General features: G+C 35.3%; 1 protein-coding gene and 1 non-coding gene across 14 annotated transcripts; one reads left to right on the top strand and one right to left on the bottom strand.

The window, feature by feature from the left end:
- Positions 1-1,359: 1,359 nt before the first annotated feature.
- Positions 1,360-1,433, top strand: TRNAT-AGU (transfer RNA threonine (anticodon AGU)). The gene has a single exon. It is a non-coding gene; the product is annotated as a tRNA-Thr (tRNA).
- Positions 1,434-8,351: 6,918 nt separating this feature from the next.
- LOC18435538 (Afadin/alpha-actinin-binding protein) lies at positions 8,352-23,029 on the bottom strand. 13 transcript variants are annotated; one of them, XM_088852953.1, is made up of 19 exons: positions 22,899-23,029; positions 22,559-22,667; positions 22,437-22,465; positions 22,228-22,339; positions 21,627-21,724; positions 20,300-20,396; positions 19,639-19,728; positions 19,447-19,509; positions 19,225-19,299; positions 19,070-19,135; positions 18,886-18,990; positions 15,134-15,244; positions 14,906-14,983; positions 14,663-14,786; positions 11,836-11,879; positions 11,538-11,595; positions 10,165-10,286; positions 9,969-10,039; positions 8,352-8,580 (listed from the first exon to the last, which is right to left on the bottom strand). In XM_088852953.1, the coding sequence occupies exons 2-14, from the start codon at positions 22,589-22,591 to the stop codon at positions 14,730-14,732; spliced, it is 1,014 nt and encodes a 337-aa protein (XP_088709079.1). In that variant the 5' UTR covers positions 22,592-22,667; positions 22,899-23,029; the 3' UTR covers positions 8,352-8,580; positions 9,969-10,039; positions 10,165-10,286; positions 11,538-11,595; positions 11,836-11,879; positions 14,663-14,729. The 13 variants fall into 13 exon arrangements, with proteins under 13 accessions (XP_088709079.1, XP_088709070.1, XP_088709080.1 ...); XM_088852944.1 differs by having other exon boundaries at positions 14,663-14,782; XM_088852954.1 differs by having other exon boundaries at positions 10,191-10,286; positions 18,913-18,990.
- Positions 23,030-26,751: the final 3,722 nt, after the last annotated feature.

The following is a 26,751-nucleotide window of genomic DNA, read 5'->3' as shown; positions in this document are numbered from 1 at the left end:
TAGGTAGGCTCTAATTTGATTGTTTAGAGCCTCGGCTATATATAAACTATTTCCTTCTTGTTTTCATCAAATTCCCAATTGCCCATCAAATGGCACATCAAACTGGTTTTTGAATCGTTAAGGAAAAGTCAGGAGCCGAAATTCTTCAGCTTTTTTTTGAAAAATGACACTTTCCCTTTGCCATTTTGAAAAATGACACTTCTCCCTTTGCCTTTTCCAAAATTTTGACATTAACTAATCAAGACCGTTCGATTCTTAAAGGTGGCCCCACCCACTTTATCTAAGGGCATAACGTGCTCCATGTGGCTAAGTGAAGGCTGCATTTTTCTCAAAGTTGGCACGATAATATTGACAAGAAAAGTAGTGTAACCTTATCTAGGCTGACCCTAAAACTACTCCATACCTACAAAGCACTTCTGAGATCGCACTTAATACCATTTTTATATATATATATATATATATGAAAATAAACAGATGCACCTAAAAAAATCCATCCAAAAATATTGTTTTAATGTTGTTTCTCAAACATTTTTTGTTTACATATGAGATGATTCTCAAACTGAAAGCCTTCTCAATCCCACCTATAAGATGAAACTTGATTCCGAATTCTTCCATTAATGACACAAGAGGAGTGACTGTTCTAACCCTTCCCACCTAAAGGAAAAACATCAATTTCTAACTTATTCCACTAATTACTAGACATAAGGCGCATCTCTATCTAATTAAGAATTTTCTCTGATTAGGAATTATTTCCCACAATAGGATGAAACAAAAATACCCAAATTATTGTGGGAAAGAGGTGATCAAGGTGATTGAGATGCAAACAAAAGGGTTAGTGGACCACAACTTGCATTTATGATCCACTCATGAGGCAGTTTACCACTGAGGTCGTTATTCGAAATGACAGGTCGAGAATCAGCAATTCGGCTTGGAAATAGGTGTGGATGAACCTCGTTTCTAGTTGGAACAGAGAATCAATCTAATTTTGACATACTCATCCAATTCTATCAGAGAACCAAGTGAGTATGTCTAGGAATCAGGTGATCTGGAATGACTGCATCGCACAATTTCACTAAATTTAATTTTTTATTTTTTCTATTTCCTATTTTTCAAATTAAAAATATTATTCAAACTTTTTTAGACCAATGTCCACTACAAACGATCATTAAGCCCTTGATCAACGATCAGGATGGGTCTGCTCGAACCTACGATGATACAGTCACTTGGATTTTAAAACACATTATGAAGCTAAGGATACTCTGAAATTCATAATCTTATGCTCCCAAAGGAGAAAATAGTGTTTTGGCTTCGAGGGTTTTACATGGTTTTGGGATAGCGAGCCCAATATAAGAATAACAAGCTTTCATAGCTCAGTTGGTTAGAGCACCCGTTTAGTAAGCGGGAGGTCTTGAGTTCGAATCTCAATGAAAGCATGATTGGCCCTACGTACCTCTTCTCTTCATTCTCATTTACTTTTATCCTTCAAAAGGCCAAAAAGGCCCCCCATTTGAATGAATTACAATCCAACAGATGAATGAATTATATACAATCGAACGGCTGGTTTGGTTTCAAATCAATCATCCACGCATAGTGTTGATTTCTAGAAGGTCACATGTTTTATTGCATTTTAATTTTTTGTCTACACTAATTAAATGAATTTGGAGCCCATTAAAAAAGAAGTATATGAACTTACATTGCATCAAAGAATTTCTGAAGTATTTTACCAGAAACCCACAACTAAAGTTAAAATATAAATGGAAATAGCTCATAAAATAATTCTGTTTCATATATTTTGAAGTCATGACAGTCAACTAAAACCATAAGTTTTTTCTCATAGAGGAATGGTAAATGGAAAATTGATTTCTAGAGTAACATCCTCTTGTTTATAGCACATTGTAGTTATGAACCCTAGAGAAAAATTCTGAGAAACGTCCTAATACATTCTATCTTCTTACCCAATCTTAACCCTAATCATGTAGGATTTCTATAGGATGTAGGATTTCTATAGGGCTGTGAATTTGTCTATCGATTTCTCTGACAGCTCGTGGAGCACTCTTTTCTACATTCACAGGGCAACATGAAAAAAAAAAAATAGCACTCTTATCCTTTACAGATTTATAGTAACATTCATACTATGTTTAATGCTATATACAAATATTCCCAGTGCCCTATGTGAGATTTTAACACTCCAAACAAACATATGTTTTGTGCAAGAAATTCCAATTCCCCAACCTTAATGAGAGAACCACAACCTAAGTCCTTGTTATGAATTCTTTTGCCAATAAAATATAAACTCCTCGAACTTTTACTTTAAAAATTAAAGTACATAACCAACCCTTATGATGCATACACATACTATTAGACTCAATCTCAGCCATCTATTCACTTCGACCTTCTAACCACCTTGCTAAAAATACTTGATAAGTTCAAACGAACACAGCTTCTCACTACACAAGTCTCCTCCAAGCCCCCCACGTGCCCTATTTCATGCGGCTCGCTCCCAAATAGGGAAGACTCGGAGCTTCCCGACTGACTCGACGATCCCCATGACTCGAATTCCTTTACAACACATGCCTCCTTAACAGGATCACAAACTCTCCTCTTCCCCAATCTGAAAATCCCCAATCTCGACTTTTTCACGTGCTGGTGGGACTGGCACGTGCGAAGCTCTAGGCTTTGAAGCTTAGGAGGTGGGCTAAGTGGTGGGAGGATGTCATCTTCCGGCCATGCGATGTCATTTTCCAGCGAGATTTTGGGTTTCCCGGGATGAGTTTCCCAATTGAAGGGAACCGTTCCAGGGGCTCGGTAGTAGACTCGAGAAGAGAAGGCCTTTGATGGCTCTCTTTTCAAGACTTTAGAAGAGAAGAAAGGGTCTTCTCTCTCTATGAGGGATTCTGGGAATTGAGAAGAGAGAATGGTGTCTGGCTCAATTGGGACCACGCTTCGAGGGCCGTGCCTCTCTCTTGGGTTGGAAACTGGAGCCTTGCTCTCCATGTTTCTCTCTCCAGATTCAAGGGCGGGTTTACTTGAAATGAAGTTAGTTTCTCTCTCTAGATTTGAGTGAATGGAGTTGGATTTGTTGATGAGAAGAGAGTTTGCAGGGTATTTCAAGGGAAGATGAGAGGGTGAGGGACGGGTTTTTTTAGGGGACAAGATCCGGTTTGTGTTGCATTGGACGGCGGATTTTAAAACTGGTTTCTCCCGCTTGAAAGCTTGTTTCACTCTCTAAGGAATGATCTTCTCTCTCAATAATTATCTCTTTCCCTCTCTAAAGAATGCTTCATCTCTGTCTTACGCTCTCGCTCCCCCAAAAAAAATGCTCCCCTCCTCCCTCTAAAGAATGTGCTCTTTTCAAGTAGTGCTCCTCTCTCTCTCCTTTTGTAGGTTCCCTCTCTAAATAACGCTCTCTCTCTCCCCTTACGTTTGTAGGAAGGCTACTACATGTGACGAGAAAGAGGGTTTGTCATGTTTTATTGGGGAACAGAGAACAGAGGGGAGACAGAAATGAGAAGCGATGGCGATTTTCAGGCACGACGGCCGTTGCTCCGAATAATTAAGGGATATCATTGCTTGGAAGCATAATGGTCGGTCATTATTAAAAACAACGTTGCTACTCGTTTAACGTAGACCAAAGAAAACCAAAAAGTTGCTGCATCTTAGGGCTAGTCACCAGCGTTACTCTTCTGAAAAACTAATTCATCTTGCACATAATGAAGTCAAGGCATATTTTATAATGGAAAATATGAATTGAAACCACAATGCACCGAGGTAGAAAATATATGTCCCTGTTATTATCAGCTGGATTTAAAGGGATAGTTGGATAGCTCGGATGACAATGTCACCTCTAACACAGTTTTAATTTTAAATTTCTCTACAAATCAACTTGAAAATAAATTTGGATCATGATAGGGGTAGCAATGGATCTAGTGGCACAACCCAGCCTAGTCAGCCTGGTCCCAAAAATCTAGGGCCTGGACTACAAAATGTAGCCCAAGGCCTGTCCAGACCCAAGCTTGGGCCTAGGTCACAACAAGGCTGGTGTGGTTCAGCCCTCTTTTTCTTCATCTTTTTCTCTATTATCTTTTTTATTTTATCTAGCCTAGCTTGGACTGACCTCAACCTAATAGTGCTAGGACCAATTTTGGCCCAATGCATATTGGGCCTGGGCCAAACCTATTGAGGTCAAGGCCAGCCCTGGTCATAAACACCTTGCAAGGGAAAGCCCAACAAAAACTAAATAAAATAAATAAAATAAAATGACTAGATACGTTATAGGGTGTTTTGGTCATTTCCTTATCAAAAATATTTTTTCTTACTTTAGTTGGACATGCCCATGTGAAAAGATAAAATACCCTAAATTTTATGTCAAAATGTTTAGAAGAAAAATAGATAATTAAGTAAACAAATATGAGTAATGATCTTATGAAACCCTCCCACACTTATGTGTAAGTCCTCAAAGAATCACCATTAAATTTGATATAGATATATATAAAAGTTATCACATTGATGTGGCACTTGACTTTTCCAAAGATCTATGACAAATTTAATGGTGATCCTTTTGGATCATGTACAAATGGATGTGGGAGGTTCTCACAAGGTCATTTCCCAACAAATGGATCATGTACAAATGGATGTGGGAGGTTCTCACAAGGTCATTTCCCAACAAATAAATACCGTGGATTGGTTAACGCCAAATTACAACATGATTGAACCTAACTCGGTACCTATCACATTGCCCTCGAAATTTTTCCTATAACATTCAAGTATGGACTATGCAAACTAGGGGTCCTTTCTCACACACAAAGTGAGCTAAAGCCTACCAAGCTGGTCATAATCACTAATCTATATATATATATATATATATATATATATATATATATATATATATATATATATATATATATATATATATATATAAATCTGTTTAGAGATAATCACCCCTCAAAACAATCATTATTTTTTTATTAAAGAATTATTTAAATATATAACTTTACCATTAAACAAAGACAAATTTAAAATTTTTACAAAAATACAATGGCATTCTGAAAATTAATGTCATGAAACTTTATTTGTAGAATACCTTGATTCTTTAATTAAAATTTCAATTTTACCCCTTATGGAGATAATAAAAATACCCTTTACAAATCCCACGAATAACTTTTTTAAAAAAAATAAACAACCAAATAATTAAATCCACCCTTCACAACTCTCTCTGTCTTAAACCTTTGTAATTTAAAGGATTATGAAGTTTGAAATATCCCTCTATATATATATATATATATATATATATATATATAGTGAAGTTTGAAATATCCCTTTATATATATATATATATATATATATATATATATATATATAAACAGTCACGGTATACCCATACGCGAATGGTCCAGATTGAATTTGGGTCATTCTGTAGCCGATCTGACGCTCACAAATGTCCGATAGTGTTTGAATTTTACTTTTTTTTCTACAAATCCAAATCACTTGAAATTTTAAACATGAGTTCTTCTTATCAATACACACCTAATAAAAATATAAAAAAAATATTTCCCAAAAAAAAATGACAAAAATACCTCCCAAAATTTTTGAGGGTATTTTAATCAATTTATTTCATATAAACTTGTCTTTTGATATTTTTCATAAATTCGCTTAATTTTGAAAAACACATACCTAAAATTTCAAGTGATTTAAATTTGTAGAAAAAAAATTAAAACACAAACACTATCGAATATACGTTATCGTAAACGTTTAGTGTAGCCGTACGCAACTGAACACACAGCATCTTTCCCATATATATATATATATATATATATATATATATATATATATATATATATATATATATATATATATAGAGAGAGAGAGAGAGTATATCTTAACGCAAGACAAATAGTATACAGTATACATGGTGGACATTGTAGGTGCAGCAATGCCATGGGAGATACACCTTGACTTGCAATTACAATTAAGGATCTTTATACATTGTTACGCAAGGGATTTAGTGCTCGGTCAAACGTCGGTCTCTATCTAGTGACAAGTGATTTTCAGTGGTGCGTTCTAAGTTGGACGTGGACGCTTCACTCGGATGCTTGAGTAAAACTTTTCAAGGCGTGTAATATTGGTGTTCCTTTCATTACGCATTGATTCTTCCTTGGGAAAAAGTTTCCGGAGAACAAGGTCCCCGAGAAAGAGAGTTCAGAACAGCATTCGTACGACTCCAAACTAGCAAAGGGTCCAGTCTAGTAAAAACCCGTTCAAACAGATGGACGACCTAATTTTGAAAACTAAAAAAATTATACACATAAATGATAGCTTTAAAACAAGAAATAGAAAATAAAAACCCAACTTTGGATAGTCTAACCGATCAAAATTGATAGTTGGATTGACCAAAATTGGTCAAATATTGATTCTCAGTTTTTTGCTTTAAAGTTATACTCGCCATTGCACATGTTCGTAATTCAACTCAACAGACCAGCAGTCCAATCCGGTCCGGTCCAATCTTAATAAAGACCAGCAGTCCAATCCAATCTTAATAATTATTGTTCAGAGCAGGATAGCAATTAGCCTTAACTAAATTAGCCAATAAAAGGTTCCATTATGCGCTGGAGAGATGGCGGCCAAACCAACTAACAAAATACCCACCTCTTTGACCCATTTTTTATTAAATTTTCAATATTCATTCCTGTTTTTTTTGGGTCAAATAAGGACGATCTGAATTGTAAAGAGTTTCCATTTTAAAATCACCAGTTGTCACCCGTTGGGAACTAAAATTCCAAAAAGATCCCCAAATCGAACTAACTTATCCAAAAAAGATCTCCTAATGCACACTAACACATAATCCAGCAGTATATATCGGGCGCCATGTTTATTTAACACGTCTGAAGTTAAAGCCCAACGTCTCTCTCTGTTAGCAGAAAATAATGTCCATGAAAAGGCACCACCACCACCAACCTCCATCAGTCTCCACCCATTGCTCCACTTTCAAGTGCTTCCTGGGATCCTTTCAACCCAAACCTACCTCCAAAATCCATTCATCTCCCTCCAAAAGCCATTCTACACCCCCTCAAATCCACCCTCGCAAGACCCGCTCATCACCCTCTAAAACCAAACTCTTCCCCCCTCGATACCACTCTCTGAAAACCCACTTGTCACCTTCAAATACCCACTTATTGTCCCATCAAAACCACTCTCTAAAAGCTTGTTTGACTTCGAGAAATAATATACCACCCCATCAAAACCACCCTTTAAGGACCCACTCATCACCCTCAAAGGACCGGTTATTGCCCTCTCGAAACCACTCGACAAGAGACCACCAAACCCCAAAACCAGGTTCCCATATTAGGTACAAAAACACAGCAATGCTAGCCTACCTGAAAAGGATAGAGCAGCTTGAAATTGAACTCCAAAACCTTGACAAGTGGTTAGAGGCCGAGAAAGACCTGACAAACTCACTAGCAAGGCGGCCCCCACCACTTGGGCTAACAAATCTGAGAGGTGCAGGTCTCAGAACCACCAATTATGCATGCCAAAACCAACTTGACCAATTTCCAAATTTTATCTGAAATCGGTGGTTTTCTCCTCAAGACAATGCCTATTGAAGAGATAACCGGAGTCAAAGAGATAGACAGGTTTTCGCAATGGCTGTTTCCGAGATGGAAACAGCTGTTTTGGAGGGTCTAGGGGTCGAAATGGGACAAAAGGTGGGCTCTGATCTTGAAATGGACAATGATCAGCAAATACGGGATCCATGTAGAATCAATCTAGTGGTGGTGATTCAGTTGTGGGACCCACTTGATAGGTACAAAGTGGTTGGAGGGCCCATGGTTGGGTTCGTAAAGGTTTATGGCAATAAAGCAAGCGGATTTGAAATTAGAAACGTTTATGTTGCAGCAACAAAACCACCTGTCAGAAGGGGCAATCAGTGGTTTTGTGAAAAGCATGGAGGATGTTTTGATAGGGAGAGTCTAGAGACAGGTATGGTGCGTAAAATGGGATATAGGGGTAGTTTTATTTGGAGTGTCTGATTAAGAAGCAGTAAGCAGTTTTAGAGAAACCCGGGTTCAGAAAATGTTGGGAATTTAGATATTAGAGTGCTTCTCATGCACATGTTTAATGTACATAGTCCAATAAAAGCTTCATGCCAATGCATGTGTTCTTTTTTATTTAGTTTTGTCTGCAAATCTTTTCTTCATGCTTGAGATTGGAGTGACAAGATTTCAATCAAAAGAAAATGTTGGCTTTGATCCAAATTCTAGTTGCATCTATAAAATCTGAAATGCACACTGGGAAGAAAGATATTTCCCAACATTAGCATGTATTGTCCTGATTTTCCTTCGCTACACGGCCATGTATGAAAGAAAAAGCAGCTTAATATTAATAGCAAGAGTGTATTCAGCTACATAACCTTCTGTCCTAACATTTAGTAGTTGTAGTTAGTATACATACATGAAATATGCAGGAAGTTGCGGCTTCCAGCTTCATAACCAGGATCATGTGGCTCTAGCTAACACATTGGGGGAAAACGTGACACATCATCAAGAATTATCCCGGATGTCGAGATTTGAAACGCAGGAAAAATAACTGTTAAGATCAAGAATATCAGAGAAGAAAGATGAGAAAGAAATTAGAGACCCGGTACTCATAAAGATGTATGAAGACATGTATATAGAAACACGAGGAATGGCCTTAAGTATCAATGCAACCAAGCAAACATTTCAGGCTAATTGAACTTGGCATATAAGAACAAAGAGACGATCAGTTACTGAACTTAACCTGGAATTAACTAAACCTAGCATGACAAGAAAGATAAAGCGTGCACAAATGTGAGGAAAGGGAGCTGAGTCTCCAAGCCAACATGCCTAAATCTTGTAAGCAAATTTCAGTCATTTAGTTCAGTTGGGAATTGCAAAATTTTCATGGCTATGGAATTGCACATGAATATTTTATTTCATGCTACTATTAACTGAAGCCTCGTCTCTCAATGGATAAAACAGCCTGCAGGTTCTTTGTGGCTCCACAAAAACCAGATCATTACCCAATTTTTCTATATTTTGTTTTATGTAATTTTTTCCTTTTTTTGTAAATATGAAATTACCTTTGAGAAGTACGTTATCAGTGGCATACAAGGTGATCAAATAGAAAGAAAGCATTCCACAATGTCACTATTATACAACTCCTTGACAATATTCAATAGTCTTCTATGGTCTTCCATGAGACACTTTTCGATGCTATATTATAAACTAAGGGCATAAGAGTATCAAATATGAATTGCGGAAATGGGCAAAGGTGTCCAAGTCAATTTCTCCCACCGGTTCAATATTGTGGGCCTGCAAAGTGCCTGCTTTCCCATGCTGATCAGAGGAGCAGTGATCACTTAGAGTTTCTCAAGGAGTCATAGCCTTCCCAGTCAATGGAACAGCTCTAACCCACCATGTGGGATCAAGCAAACATGAGAATAATGACCAGGTCATACTCAAGCAACTAATCTCATATATAGAAATAGTAACAAGAGTGAGCATGGGAGCTGCAAAGGTACTGGTCAAGTCCTAATCATTCCCAACTAGAGACAGAGTGGTAAAGAAGCTTGCTGAAGGGGGGACAATCTCCCATTTTCATGAAACCTTTACATATGCATAAATTCTCCTTTGTTGATATATCACATGGACAACAGGATGTATTTTTTCTCTTCTCATTTTAATGCGAGGCTTTCCAGGAAAAAAAATTAACAGGTCTCTTATTTTATTGTGGGTAATAATAAGAATTCTGGCAGAAATTTAAAATAAAACATCAAAAGCACATCCATAAGACCAAGAAATTGTTTCTCAAAACTTTAAAACTTCATGCAGAAATGAGAACAGACAGATATTCAGAATTAAATAATAGAATAAAAAAAGAAGAACAACCAAATACAAAAAAGGGCACTTCAAAAGAAAAAAAGTAGACAGCACTAAAAGTCACAGTAGAAATACCTTCGGACCATCGCTGTACACACAGCTCCAATGCGTAGCTTTACAACTGTTCCCCAGGGATCCTAACGCCCCTGCAGCAAATTTTAGAAAACCAAATATATGACGTCGATTACACAGTTCTTATATATAAAGTCTCATAAAGGGAATGGTCATATCAAACTTGTGTGAACAGAGTTAGGTAATTTATGTGACAAACCTCAGGCCTAAACTGACCCTTTTTACCTCGAAGTGGTCTTTATCTATCTCCATTGACAACTTTCTCAAAGAAGTCCGATCCAAATCCCCCTGCTTCTTTCTTCCATGAGATGCAGACCTATCCTGCAAAACAGATATATGAATGAAACCAAACAGTTGTGGGGTATAAACTAAACTTATGAGAGACAAAGACGGGTATAAAAATATTCTTTTTTATATAAACAACATTCATCAATACAAAGCGAAAGTCCACCAAGCAGGTTTAAGAACAGCACAAATCCAACAGAAAGGGATGCTGATGCAGGGAAAACAGAGAGACACATTCAACATTTTTCTTTGGGATCTTTAAAGTCTCTGTAGAACCTTCCTATCACTGAGGGATAGAGTCCCTGGTGTGCTGCCATCAAAGTTTTGACAACTGAATAATGGGTTTTGACTTTTGAGTTCATCACTTCATCAAGCACCATCACTCCAAGAACCATATCAACCTTCATTCCCTTTAAGCATAACAAGGATATTAGGCACCGAGATACAGTTCCAGCATTAACCTATCATTTTCATAGTTCTAGCTGGACCAGACAGGTTCCATCTAACAGAACTGGCAGCCAATTTAAGAACACAAGACCACGATTTTTGATAACTAGAGGTTGAAACTGATCCAATTCATTGGGTCACGCCCATAACCAAAAAAAATACAAAGCTTCCAATCAAGCAAGAAATCTAATCAAGCAAGAAACAATGCTTCATTGGAAGCACAGATGTTACCAGATGGACTGGTTGAGCCACAAAACAGGAACTTCGAACAACTTAGAGAACAGAAAATTTTTTATATATCCAACCTAAGATCAACACATAAGATCCATCTCTATACATTGGAACAGACAACAATTCCGTAAAAGAGTAACATATATTTTAGGCGTGCAATAAAGTGCCATAATACTTTTGAAGCAATAGACAAAGGAGGGCATCAGAGTTGCACCATCTTTAGTGTATTAAAATGCACACTAAGAAATATGTATATAGTTTAGTACCATTTCAGAATGGCTGTACGATGACAAAGCAATAAGTTACAGGCAGCAATGAACTACTTTCTACATATCAAACTAGAGATCCATCACCACCACAATTATACTGTAGTGTTGATAGTTTGATCTAGCAAATGCAGTTATTACATGGCTACATTTAGTACAGAATACCATGGACAACTTTATAATTGATCTCAAAAACAGATACATTTGACTCAGCTCAAGTGCTTTTTGTGCCAATTAACAATAGAGACAGACTACAAGAACCCTACAATAATGCCACCACACATAATTGCAATTAAGAAAAATAAATACAATAAAACAAGGTGAGAAGATATTCATTAGATACCTCAACTGGAGTCGAAAGAATCGCTTCCCGGTCCACATCTAGATGACCCATCAGTCTCCTAAGAAAACAATTCCGTAAATGTGAGAAAAAGCAACTGACTTCTAAATGAAACAGACGGGGATCATATACGAAGGCCCCTAGAGAGAATATTTTTGCTATACCCATAATCCATAGGGATGTTGAACAAGGAAGATTGGCCAATCTCCTAGAAAGTCGATTGTCCATGTCATGGCATACTTGTCAAATACAGATAACAACAAACGAAAAAAGAAAGAAAGAAGGTGGTGCTTAGAGATACCTCGGATTTTCAGACTTTGAAAGATGTTTGGACATTATAGAAGCCTGCAGTCAAATAAGTTTTTGAGATTTGCATGGGGAAATTGCTCAGATGTGTGAGTCTATTGTGCATTTATGGTTGTCTAACATATTAGCCAAATGCATCCATTTCCGAGTGAAAAAATGGAGATATCACTTGGATACCTAATCCATACGGAACATGAATAAAATCAATAAGATCATTTATAAAATTAGAGAAGTTTTGTTCGGCGAGTGTGCCATGGTTCAAACCAGTGTTTTAAAAATCGGTAACCCGATCCGTAATCGGGTGATCCGAATCGGGTATCGCCCAGCCCGTCCCGTTTAGAAAAGGGGATTCGGACGATTCTCTACCTACAGTCCATTGATGATGTCATGAGTCACCAAGTGATGTCATGGATCGTCGGATCTGACTTGTCAGTAACGTTGGATCTAACTCTTCACTAATGTTTTTCTATTAAAAATTTGAATTGCATGCCCCACCTGGCCCATGAATTAAACCCTCAATGTAATGTTTTTCTATTAAAAAATTGAATTGCATGCCCCACCTGGCCCATGAATTAAACCCTCAACTGCTTATGTCAGCGTGGATGATGCCCACTTACACATGGCCCTGCAACACCAATACTTAATGTTCTGGATTGATTCGATTCTTTTATACGACCTTTTCTTCCCACATCCCTTCGATATGGGACAATTCTCTAATACACTTTTGCATTCTAAAAAACTTCATACCCAATAGTAAACAAATTTGAGTGAGAGATGACTTACCTGGGTGTCCCATTAGGTGGGGATGGGAGCGTAAAAAAGCGTGTATGCCCGATGGTGGCAATTAAATTATACGGTGAAAAAAAGGAAAAACATTATTAAAAATAAAAATTGGGTGCCCACCACACCTATATTTCACAAAAAAAAATTAAATTTACTTACCCAAAAAAAACATAAAACTGTATTAGGATATCATCGCATGGAATTATTTCATTACATGATTAATAATTAATTAATCAGTTAATTGGGATTAAAAAAGTAGTAATAGCTCACAGAATATTAAAAAAGTTAAAAATAATACTAATACCAGTTTATTGAATATTAAAAAAAATATTAGTTTAGAAGATATTTTAGGAGAAAAAAATAACACTAACTCATACCACTTTAGAATTTATTTCAAGTTGCTTTATCAATAATCCCACATTGCAAATATGAATTTCTTTAATTAATTAATAACCAAATCTTGTATTTTATTTATTAATTTATTTCTACTATAAATTTTGTAATATATTATTTTTTCTTATAATTGTAAATAAGATTTGTTAAATTAGATAATATTAAAAGACATTTTATATCTTTATTTGTATAGTAAAATAATTATAAAATATAAAGTTATAAACCAACAACTTCAATTTCAATATATATTATTATAGTTAGTAAGGTTGTAATAATTTTGGATGAATAAAATGAATAATAAATGTTTGATACTTTGATGTGACACTAATTTATGTGGGAAACTAATTTTTTTAATTTTATAATATGGAAGTGTTTTCTAATATTTTTAAATTGTTTTGATATAATATTATAATACTATCTTACAATTAACAATTATACAAACATCCAGACAGGAAAACATCTCAGTATGCACCTATTTTTACAAAATATTGAAAATAATGAAAGTACGTAATGCATCGCTCCTAATTTCTTTTAGAAACTAAAAAAACACTATTTTTAGAGATTTATAGTAATTTTTTGAAAAAAAACTTAAGAGAGAAAAAAAGGAGAAAATTTATTAAAAATAATTATTGGTTGATGGGGCCCACCACCCCTATCCTACATCAAAAAAATTTAAATTTACTTATCCAAAAAAAAAAAGACTAATACTATTAGGCTATTAGCTAAATGAGATTTAAAAAATTAGTACTAGCTCATAGGATAAAAAGAACAAAAATAATACTAATACGGGTTTATTGAACATTAAAAAAAAATATTAGTCTATGGGATATTTTAAGAGAAAAAAATAACACTAGCTCATACCACTTTAGAATTTATTTCAAGCTGCTTTATCAATTATCCCCACATTGCAAATATGAATTTCTTTATTTATATTCCCAATTTTATTAAAATATGATTGCAAATTTATGTTACTAAATTCTATATTTCTATCAACACTAATTATTATACATTAAATTTATTTGTGAGGGTCATACCTTTGTTTTTTTAATCACATTTATTATAATATTGTAATTAATACTTATACTAATTATAATGATAATCAAATCTTATATTTTATTTCTTAATTTATTTACAGTATAAATAATGCAATGTATTATTTTTTATGATAGATGTAGATTAGATTTTTAAATTAGATGATATTATAAGATAAATTTCAAATTTATTCTTATTTGTATAGTAAAATGATGATAAAATAATAAATACAAACCAATAATTCTAATTTCAATGTATAATATTGTATTTAGTTAGGTTTTAATAAATGTCATGCATCTCAATATTCGCTTGTTGATGCAAAGAAATAAAAGTTATTAATGTAGTACCCCCATTTCTTATTGGATTCCTAAAAAAAACATTTATAATGATTTTTGAAAAAACATTTAAAGGCCAAATCCAACCAATTCGGCCGATTCCTAATCCGAAACGCCAATTCACCGATCCGGATGGGTTTTTGGGGTGTCCGATCCGGGGCACCGGTCCTTTTTTTAAACCACTGGTTCAAACTATTGAACTTGAAAGTGAGACGCTTCCTAGAGGACGTTTAAAATGCAAAGCTTCATTTACATATTTACAAGAAGGAACCACAAAACCTGCTCTTGAATGATACTCCGAGCTTCAACTAGTTGGGCTTCAAGCTCAAGCTCCCGCTCACTAGCTTCAGAAGTGACTTCTGCCCCTTTTTGTGCTTCCTGAAGTTGTACCATTCGCTCCTTTCTTGCAAGAGAACACAAAGTCAAAATCATGAAACATAAAAATTATTTATACTAGAATTTCTTTCCAAAACAAAAATCCAGTCTCAAAATTTTGTCATGGATCCAATTTATATTCTGCACCTTTATGGATGCCATTTTATTCCGTAGGCTCTCCTCAATTTGATCTCTGGCCATATGGAAAGGAAGATCGAAGACATCCTGCGAGAATTGCATCATTTACAAAATCTTCCAGATCAAATACAGCTTCACAGAGGCATACACCAATACGGTAGAAGGTTTGTTTCTTGACCAATAATAAGGTAAACAGATTGTTCACTGATATCTAGTGTTAAAGGAACAAGGCTATACCGTACGTCCTCCTAAAGGAGTTGGTGGGGGATCAGAATCAACTCTTCCATTAACAGCTGAATTTTGTTTCGGCAGTCCGTTTGGCATATTTAAAAAATCCCTCATGTCCCCCTGAAGCAGAAAAACCACGTTCAATGCATAGGAAAAAAAACTCACTTTGAGGAGATGTCCAGACCTTTGCTAATGTAAAAAGAAGCAATAATGATTTAACTCAAACTGAATACAAAACCACCGGAAGTAAGATGCATAATCAAGAAAAAAACTAGAAGAGAAAAGAAAACAACCAAAAAGCACAAGGTAACTGATAGGTTGACTTTGTCAACTAATAGGCGTCTCCAAAGTCTCGGTTACCTTAGGAGAAAGGTCTATAGAGTTTCTCAAAAGATTCTATAGTACTAGGTTAGGTTACCTAGGTGTGAACTTAGCTATCAAAACAAAAAAAGTAAAAAGGGGGAAAGTAGCGACAAGTATGTATGGAAAACAACGAGGTGGGAAACATAAGCCAAAAAAAGAGCTCTGAGCCAAAAGAACGAGCACGGGCAAGAGACGAAGTCAGGAAGATTACTGTATATGAGCGGCTACCCAGTCAGGATATAAATAGTAATATACCACCAAGTGCGAAAGGAACTAAAGGATGTTTCAGGCTACATACTCAACTCATTCTATCTTGATCAATCAAAGCCACCAAAATCTCATAGATTCTCAGCCACAGAGTTTCAATCCTATTTGTCATCATACTTGACTTCACAATGAAAAAACATTATCAGATTGTGGCCAAGAAAAATCCCATGATTGTCCCTGAAACAACCACCTGAACATGGCAATGTGTCATCATTAATTAAACTTTGATGGTCACTCTAGAGGCAATCAGGGACCAGCTGGCATCAGAGGGATTTTCAGAATTAACAATAGATCCATCATCCTCGCATACTCTGGGCAACCAGGTAAAGACCATGCCACCCTCACCAAAAGAAAAGCTCCGTTGAAAGGCTTCCAAGTGTTTGACAGGAGCTGGGACCCCAAAAACATTATGGAGTGGGCAAAGAATCATCCCTAATTCCTTGGGGACTTGAACAAATATTCAACCAAATCGTCAGACTAACGTGTGGACTAGAGGTAGCCTTACACACACCTGGAGCAAAGCAAACAATGTTCATAACAACCTCAAAGCTGAGGGTTTGACCAAATCCAACACCTCACGATTCCCCCATCTAACTCGCAACATATCAGAGATTTTATGTTGTGGCGTTTCTCCCCATCATCCAAGTCTTTAGCATATGACACATGGAGTGTTGCATGCATTTTCAATATTCTGATAACTTCTAGTTCCAATTGCAATTGTACAAATTCTCAACACCAAGTCGTACAAACTTTGTTCACATCACCACAAAAAATTGACCATTAAAAAGGGAAAAACATATCCAGTACCTTTTATAATTTCACTAAATCAAAAATCAATGGAGGACACAACACCAAAAAACTCTTTTCAGTTTATGGGCTTCCTTAGCTCATCACATCAAAAGACTGCTATGAGCACACCATTTCTTTGTAATGCAATAGAAATCAGCCAACCTTTCCAATTTAACTAGAATCAATTATGATTCCGATCCACAGCTATGCTAACATTTTAGGGGATGTCTCACCATGACTGTCTTGAAAATTGTTGCATAAGACATGCAAGGCCTGCATGTCAGCAACCAAGACATTGTCCACAATCCATACATATGTTCATGATTCAGACATGCATTTACATAATCTTGGACGCACATAGGTTGCGTATCCATGCATTGGACACCCTTATCTAATTTATAATTAAATGATATTCTTGATAGAGCAATTAATTCATTTTATATGCAGACAGGCAAGCACGCATATATAGATGAACCAACACCTCAGGAGCATACAAATATGTATGGACATGACATGCCTGCAATAGAATTTCTTTTAACTTTGTTAAGGAGCCATGTTGGGACAAAGTGTTTCCATGTTGTTGATCGTGACGTGTGTTGATGTATCCAAACCACATCATGCACAAATCCACATGCATTACCATCCTAAGATGTAGCAGCAGGGGAGGTGGTGCCAGGTATATATAGTAGAGTTTAAGTTTTTTTAAAATAGAGTTACTGGTTACACAGGCAGAGAAAGAAACAAAAATAATGCAATCAGTAATGCATAAGTGCACATAAAAGCAGTAATAATAAGGAAAGAGATAAAATTATAAAATGATGAAATAAAAATCTCATTATCAAAAATTTAATATATGTATTCCACATTGGAAATTGTTGATCGGTTAATACATATCATGCTGAAAGACTTATACCAAGGTTTAAAAAAAAAAAGGATTGGTGACCGGGATCAGCCAGCCCGAAAACCGTGTCAGATTGATGAATTGGCGATCCAGATAGGAGAAACACCTGGCTTCGGCCTAAAAAAAATTCAAAAAAACACTATAATTTCTCAAAAATCTAGTTTTTTTGGTTTCCAAAAGAAATAGTGGCAATTGCATTATGAATTTTCATTATTGTGTCAAAAATATGTAAATACTGAGAACCTATCACATGTTGAGTGTTTGTCACTTATTGAATTTATTTTATAATTAAAATAATATTTAAAATGCAACATGACAATAAAATGATTCTCTCTAACTCAATTTATTTATTTTATTATTGTATTAACTTAGGAGTTTTGATTTTTGAAAGAAGCTAAATGAAACAAATTTAATAGAAGAACTTACTAGTAGAGAGAGAGAATTTTAGTGAAATTATTTGTTTGTACTACTTAGTAGAGAGAGAGATAAAATTTTAGTGGAATTATTAATAGAACAAACTTTGTAAAGAGAGAGCGGTTGTTAGTAGAGAGAGAGTGAGAGAGAGCTTGTTAGTATAGAGAGAGACACCCAGGCCGGGAGGGGGGAGAGAGAGAGAATTAGGAAGGGCTGCTGTTAGCTTGACTCGCTTGGCGAGGTAATATTTTATTTGGACAGTATTGTATTGGTGGATGAAACTCCTAACCAAAATTCTGTACTAGACTTGATGAGGAATCAAATAATGTTTTGACTACAGACAAAAGATTTCAGGTGCTGAAGGTGAACGCCTCAAAGAGGGAACCAACATCAACAAATCACTTTCCACATTGGCGTCCTTGCATTGTGAAAGTTTGTATTAGAGACCACAACTTGTAAAGAGAAAAGTCGGACTTATTATCCCACATCAAAGAGGTAAAGGAGGGATAGCTTGTATAAAAGCCGCATGCTCCAACTCTCAAGCATGTACTTTAGCACATGCTCTTTGGCTATGCGTGCTTGTTTGAGAGTTGTTTGGGCCCATTACTACGGGTTTGTTTGCAAGATTTTGAGAAATATATTAAGTGCATCACCACCCATCATTTTCAAATATATTTTTATTTGTGTACTTAAAAATAAAAAATTAATTAAATTGCTTTTATGCAAGAACAGGTCAGAACCAGATAGAGCCGGCCAGTTCTAATCAGAGAACCAGTACGGACCGGACTGGACCGGTCGGTTCAGAGGGGGACACGGCTAGATCCCGATATATTACGGGATCCAGAACAGTAAGGGTGATTCCTAATCCGAAATCAGGCAATTCAGGATTGGATCACCGAAGTTTTAAACACTGACTTATACAATGAACTTTCAACTTCATGCGGTTGTATAACCTGCCTAAACTGCCTACAGGAAATAATTTTTTTGGGACTACCAGAAAGATCCAAAACACAATGATATTGTATACCTTCAATTTCAAATCTGTAAAACAAACCTGCATTGAACGTAACAATGCTCGCAGATCAGCATTCTCAGCCATCAGCTCCTGCTTCTTAACCTCATATGCATCTACCTATCAGCCACACAAAAGCATTAACTACTAGTTGGTGGATTTGATGATGAAGCAACATCTTACTTATCATCCTTCTTACAATCATTTTATAAAAATCACCATCAGCCTTCTTCCCGTTCCATGTCCCGCGCTGACGGCCCTCTTTCTGTTCACATATACAGAGGTATGCAGTCAGATAATGTGCTCACCTCCTGCTACAGATAAGTTGAACAAAAATGTTGTTAATGATAGTACCTGAAGTAGATTCATGATCTCCATGCCTGATCTGGATTCTTTCTTTTTTTCCATCAAAACTTGGTTTAGTCTTTCCTGCAAAAGGGGGGAAACACATGTCATACTTTCTAATGCCAATCATAGGCATCATAATATATAGCTTTATTCTCCTTGCTCATGCTTTCTTTTGAGAATGTTAACAGCCATTAATGGCCCAGGATGATCAAAGAATAACAATCACACCTGCAATTTGATATACTCTTTCTCCTTTTTCTTCATTTCATGTACTTGTTGAGTCCGAACTTGCTGTGTGCAACGAAACAAACAAATCAAAATAGAGATGGATAAGACCATCATGAGCTAGGACATAGCAACACGCATTGGCAAAAGGAAATTGCTACACCAGTAGATGACCACAGAATAGAAAATCAGCACCTGATTGCCAATAACCATCCTTTGAAATTCATCCCGCTCTTGCTGCAGCTTGTCAATTTGAGCCTTGAATGATGCAGCAGCTTTAGCCTCCTGCTCATGTAAAACTTGTGGTAAGAAACAAGCAAATGCTCCTGGAAGATGCTTAGACAAGGAAGCTTAAGAATTTGTTTACAGTTGAAAGGACATTCTACATCTGGTATGTACTCTACTACTATGTGAAAAAAAAACACGAGTTTGATAAACAATTCATTTCCAAAATGGTTCAAATCATAGAACTGAGGTGATAGGATATGCATGAAATGGCACATGATGTAGAATAACAAAATAAGAGTAGAGATTCACATATCTATTCTACATATTAAGCCAGAGATGGGGGCAAGACACATGGCATTCAATAAGATGAGGACCCTATAACAAGAGAGGGCCTGCGGTAGGAGACCTAAGAGAGACAGGGTCTAGAGAGGACCACTTTAGCTTAGGATCACTAATTTTAAGGGACAAGGAACTAGTCAAATAATCAAAACAACACAAGACAAAGATCAACCATTCCAACCACATTAACTTTCTAGAGAGTAAAAGTAAGAGGAGAATAAAAAAATCCCAACACTATTTTCTAATTTTCAAATAAATTACAAGCCTGAAGTTTTAGAATTAAAAGAACCTGGCGAGTTAAAGAAGCTAACTCTCGATCCTTTGATGCCAACTGTGCCTCGAGTCTTTCAGCCTTAGCCTCCAATCTTGATATATCAGACAGCAATCTATAGATCGAAAAAATAGTCTTTTGTCTTAACAAACCAATAGATTTAGAATAAACTTGCCATGATAAGATAAGATAAAGCCCATTAACAATTCCCTTAGCGACAAATGTTCTAATAGGAAGCTGTCGCCCATTGTAGACACAAGTTCATCAACTAACGCAAGGAAGAGTCCATAATCCAAAGTACCAAGAACCATCACAACAATAAGGGATATGACCAGATACAGCAAAACCTATCAAAAGAGATCCTGTCAAAATAGATATCCTCTCAAATCCAGCGCAAATATTTTCGACCGTATCGATCCTAAACAAAACTGACCTCCAAAAATCGATACTAAAATTATGTGTGTATGTGAGTGTACAGGGCAGACGTAATGTGCACATATAAAATTTTCCTTCTAATATGACCCACCATTTTATGTTCTTTTTCTTTATCTAACTAGTGGAGTGATGAACTCCCATGCTTAACACTAAAACTAGGATTTAAAACGACAGAATTTACATTAACAGAGAATGGGCAATAGGCAGAGGTGTTCAAGTTGGCAGGTGCAACAACATGATTTCTACAATTCCATTTACAAAAGGCCGCAAGTTAACATTCAAAACAGTGGTAGAATTGACCAAAACAACAACAACGTCATTAACAAAAGAAATAATAATAATAATAATAATCTACATTAACAAAATAACAAAGAAAGTAATATGACTCATAATTTATGTCCAAGAATCAAATACACGCAACGGTATTATCCGCATGATAAATACAAGTTGGTAAAAATCAGTTCAATATTCAAGCATACGCTGACATAACAAAGCATCTATGTATTTCAAAAACTTAACAGGAAGCCAACAAAACTATCCACTGTGTTTCTTTAGAACAAATTGTTGTCCAAATTATGCTTCAGTCTGCCCATACCTCCATTATACTGAACCATCTGGAGTTCTGGACTTTGTCCTTGAACACAAATGCTTTGCAATCAAGTTATTTCAGTCATATAAGCTATTCTTCGAGACGAGGTTCACATATTGCATCATCGTCATTGGATACAATGCTTGAAAAAGAACACAAAATAGGTGGTAATACCCATAACATGAGTTACAACAAATTGGCAATGGATGAACACAAATATTCTTCTTAGCAACACTCATAAATCAATATGGGATGGATGTTCAACTATAATTAAAATTTTCCAGTGAAAACCAAAAAAATTTTACAACTCATCCATCTCACCGTTGCCTCTGTTCATTGGATGACTCACGAAAATCAATGTCTCGCTTCCGCTGCTGGAGCAACGCATATATGCAGTTACAGGTGCGTGCAATGGAAACCTATAAAATGATAAATTAAATGAAAACACAGTTGAGAGAATACAAGGATCCCATAAAGTAAATTAATCATACTTCATAAATTCGACTAAATAAACTTATACCACCAGACACACCATAAAACTGAAATAAGATAAAAAAATAAAACTAATACTAAGACTCAGAGATTACCACCAAATCTTCTTACATTGTATCAAAATTTCAATGGGAACAGAATAGGGTTTAATGCTGGAACCATTCGTAACATGGAATTGGAACAAACTGAGGGGCCTGGAATACAGTTTTTACGGAACTTCCTGACTTTTGAAACATCATCAGAGACCCCAAAAATTGGACATTGCACTTTTGACCGAGGTAGAGCTTTTACTGATATAAAATGCAGAAACATGCTATGAAGCCCTAAACCGCAGGCATTGTATTTCCAACTGAGCTAAGAAATGTGTTAAAAAACCCTAACCAGTGATACTCAGTTTCAAGTTAACTGAACAAAGGGATAAGAAGCCAACCGGATCATTAGCAAACAAATCAAGAGAAGCAGGAAAACCAAAGGTGACCAGAGTCTGGTTCAGATACTTCGTGCAATGCTCCAAATTGTTAGCATCGGCAAATGCGAACTCCCTAAAGAATAGAAATAAAAAAAATAAGTGAGAAAAACAAGACTCCCTTGAAGATCTGCAAATGCATTTTCACAAACATGAGAAGCCATGAAAATTACCCTATCCCAAACCCAGAGTGATTAGAAACCTGCATTCATCAGAGATAAAGACATAAAATAGGTCAAATCACCATTAAAATGGAAACCAAGAGAAGCTTTACTATAAATGAGTAAACACATACCCCAATACTGAGCTCTGGGTCCATTGCAGCCATGGGGAAAGAAAATGGCGATCAAATTTAGGGTTTTAGAGAGAATAAGTTCTTTTCTTTTGAATGAAATTGCCTGGATCTGCAAAAGCTCATGAGTTTATGAGAAAGAGTTTACGAGAAAAAGAGAGCTCAAAGCGCTGGGAAATTGAAACCTCTCAACATGTTTACTGTGTATTTATAGAGAAAAACCGGGAAAATTAACTTCGTAAATTCAAAAAATATACATGTAACAAAGCTAAAAACAGATCGAATAGTGCAAATTACTCAATTTTGAAATTTTTTATATTTCCAACCCAAAAATAAACATTACCGATTTCTAGTTTTTCCACGCCCTTTCTGGGTACTAAATTTAAAATTATGGTTTCGAACAGCAGATCCTCTTTCAATGTCGAGTGAGTGTACGGACGAGTGGGGCCACAGAGAAGGGCAGGCGCGGTTCTTGGCGCGCTTACTAATCACCGTTGGAAAAGACGGACACCGAAAACCGAAAAGTTTCGAAATTTCGTAGCCTCCTAATGGCCGAAATGTTGAATATTTTCGGTTTCAATTGATTATCCACCCTCCTTTGGCTTTTGATTTTGGATCATGTTTATTTTAAGTTAAATATCTCGATACTTCATACTTTTAGGTTTCATTTCACGATATATCTAAGGTTTTAAAAGATATCTTAAATTATTTTAAACATGATTTTTTTAGGCCAAATAAATTTAAAAACACAAACATTTTTTAAAAGTCATCTTCTCAAATTTTTTTCTTTTCTCTCTCCTCCAATTTTTATCTTTTTCTATATTTCCTATCTCTAATCCTCCCTCTCTCTCCTCCTATTCTCTTTTTCCATATTTTTTCTTTCTCCCCTTACTCTCTCTCCTCCCAAATACACAGGAAATATATAGAGATAAATAAAAGTGTTGGGCGGTGAGAATTTATCGAGATGAGAGAGATAAGTAATTAGATAAACACGGAGAGAGAGAAGTGTTTGGATAAACATGAGAAAAAATAAGTGTTTAGATAAATATGAAAAGAGGGAGGTGTTCCGATAAACATTGGATGAAAGAGAGAGTAAATCAATAGAGAAGTTTGAGGTATAAATGAAGAGAGAGCGAGGATTGGGTTTAGAATGAGTACGTTTTTTTCACATTTGTTTAAGTTTAAAATGGTTAGGGGTTGGAATATATTTTTTGAAACATTGGATTTATTAAAAAAATAAAATATATAACCAGAGGGATATGGAGATATTTTCTCTTCATTTTATATAGGGAAATTTATCAAATTACTCGTGAGAAATGATCAATTTAATACCTTAACTATGCCTTTTATTTTAATTGCAAATATCTACTGAAAAATACATGATCTTGAATTTGAATTTCAAAATAGTTAATCTCTTACGAGTATTTTGATAAATTTTATTTTATACAGTAACATCGTAGAAACAATAAGTCCTTGGTATTGATTTTTAATGGTATAAATTTGAAAAAAAATTGAAAATCCATGTTTCAAGTTTAGATTTCATATGTTGATTACTTGTTCCCGTTAAATTAAAAAACATAATAAAAAAAAGTATTGGTGAGAAAATAAATAGTATTTGATGGCTTGGACTCTCAATTCACCTGTCTTTGAGGACTTATGACTCCAAACAAATCCTAAATCATTACAAATTAAATTTTATTGATCCACAAATTTTAAGTTCCAACACTAATACAGATCTAACAATCTTTAAGATTTAAGATGAACTACTAGAAAATTCAAAATTCTACTTTAAAATTCAATATATTTCTTTTAATTTTTTTTTTTTTTAAGTTCATGCTTGAACTGATAGGCATGCAAATTTTTTAAAGCAAAAACATCAAGGACACATTGCCAAAAACAAATTTGAGAGGTTTAGTTGGGTCTGACTTCTAATCTAATGTGAATAAAGATATAAAGAGAGTCACACACAGGTTACTTTCCCATACCCGCAAGAGCTACCCAACGTCTAACTTAAGATAGTATTTCCACATAGATGGTAATCCATTTACTTTGTGAAAACAAATGTTGCAGCCTAATTGTGCATAATAACACTATGTTTGGCTGCCGCATGGCTCTGTCTAGAAATTTGTATTTACATAGCGGCTTAAAAGCTTTTTTTAAAGGAATTTTTTTTTATATAATGTCGTAATTTTATAGTATAGAAATAAGGTGCATCTCAAATATCCTATAAAAAATAGTTTTCTGAAGTTGGAAGACCTTCCAATTAATCATCTTGACCTCGAAATGTATAAACTTTTAAAAAGAAAAAGAAAGAATTTAAAGTCTTAAAAATAGTGCATATTGTAATAACTTATCTCGACTATCTATTTACAAGGTTTTTCAAATATTTATAGATTTGCTCGATTTGCGGCTTTTTTTTAATTTTAAATTTCATAATTAAAGTTGACTTAGATTTTCAAGCCATAATAAGATTTACAACACGAAAACTACATCTTCTGACAAAATTTAGAAGTACGGACACCTTTTACATACTTACCTTTTCACTTACAAAACGGTAACATCTAAATATGTGGGGGGAAATGTGGGTAGAAATGTAATTTGCAATGAGAACTCAATATGGCTCTCAGTGCATGCCCACAACATTGGACCATGCCCACAACATTGGACCATGTATTGGGGTGATGGCATCCAAACAAACCATAATCATCATAGTTTGCCATGATCTCATTAGGCATGTATCTACATCTAAATAATGGCAAAGTGTGACATCCAAAGATGCAACAAAAACACATATTGGCAATAACCTACATAGTGTGATCTTGATGGTGAAATCAAACTCGTTCGAAATAATTTAGTCATACTTTTAGTTCCAAAGGACCCTCTGCCCATCAAACAATGTTTGATAGAGAAACCAACTATTTTTAGTGAATCTAATAAAAAGAGACTCCTTACCGATAAGAGTCGTATTAGTTGTCTGGGTGAAGCCAAGGAGGTGAGATTTTGTATAAGGTGCCCACGGTGTATTGCACAAGTAAGGCGCACCAATAAATTTTGCAAGAATATGTACTTGAAAATTTATGTTCGACCCTAATTATGGAATTGTAAAATATAAAAATAATATAGATCGAGTAGATCTATAAACACTTGAAAATATTGATAATAGATGGTCTAGATAACTTGTTACATGATGTAATATTTTTAGGACTTGAAGTTCTTTTTGTTTATTTCTTCATCTATACATTTGAAGGTCGAGATGATCAATTGGAATGTTTTTCACCTTTAGAACACTCTTTTTTATGGGATTTTTTAGATGCATCTTACTTTTATAGTATAAGGATGCAACATTCTATAAACTTTTCCCTTCCATCTATTGTGTCATCCAAATCCAATAGTTGATTCAAGGCGGATGGGAATTTGTCAATGCCTGGATCTGAAGACCTCTTGGACTTGCCCAGTTTCTCTGATTTACTTTTCAACGTAAAATAATCGTGGAGAACTAGTGATCTAGATCAGGATCATCAAAGGCAGCTCGATTCCGTTGATAATTGACTTTGCCCATAGATTAAAATTTCAAAACACTGAATTTCCTGTCCAAACTGTTACTGCATATGAAAAAAATAAAAAAAGGATCATCATTTTTGGTTTCAAAAAGATAGCCCATTGTGTGTCCAATGTGCACAATAATAACACACATTTCTTAATTAAAGTTTTTAAGTGGTGATAAATAGGACAGACACTAGATCGATCGACAACACCTAAATTACATGATTTCCATAGTTTAGTCCACAAACAATCAACAAAACGTTAGGACTACCATGAAAAAGTTACCAAAATGATCATCGATTTATGGAGTGAAAGTCACTCAACTTCTTTTCGCTTACACCAGCCATCCAAATAAGGGAATTGCTGTTATGTGACCCCCACAACATATAAGTTACATGTGACTCCACTTCTTAGCATCTACGTAACCCCAAGGACATATAAGTTACATGTGACTCCACTTTTTAGCCGTTCAATCTGAATCGAATGGCTAAAATTGTTCATACCATAATGTCACGTTAAACACTATTTTATGTTTCATTTTTTTTTTTACAAAACATTTTTGGATGAAATTTTAGGTGTCCCATTATAAAATTAGGGTGAACCTAGAAAAAATAAATACAAATATTTGATATAAAAATAAATGATTAAAAACA

The sequence above is a fragment of the Amborella trichopoda genome, chromosome 12 (genome assembly GCF_054954075.1).
Source record: "Amborella trichopoda isolate Santa Cruz 75 chromosome 12, AtrichopodaSantaCruz75HAP2 v2.0, whole genome shotgun sequence".
Taxonomy (NCBI): Eukaryota; Viridiplantae; Streptophyta; class Magnoliopsida; order Amborellales; family Amborellaceae; genus Amborella; species Amborella trichopoda.
This window is presented reverse-complemented; position numbering and strand designations above follow the sequence as displayed.

Excerpts from the sequence above, each read along its gene's own strand:
- LOC18435538 (XM_088852944.1), bottom strand. The coding sequence starts at position 22,591 with ATGGCTGCAATGGACCCAGAGCTCAGTATTGGG. Across the intron at positions 21,725-22,227 it reads ATTTGTTTGCTAATGATCCG|GTTTCCATTGCACGCACCTG; the intron begins GTTGGCTTCTTA and ends ATCATTTTATAG. Across the intron at positions 14,783-14,905 it reads ATAAAATGGCATCCATAAAG|GAGCGAATGGTACAACTTCA; the intron begins GTGCAGAATATA and ends CTTGCAAGAAAG.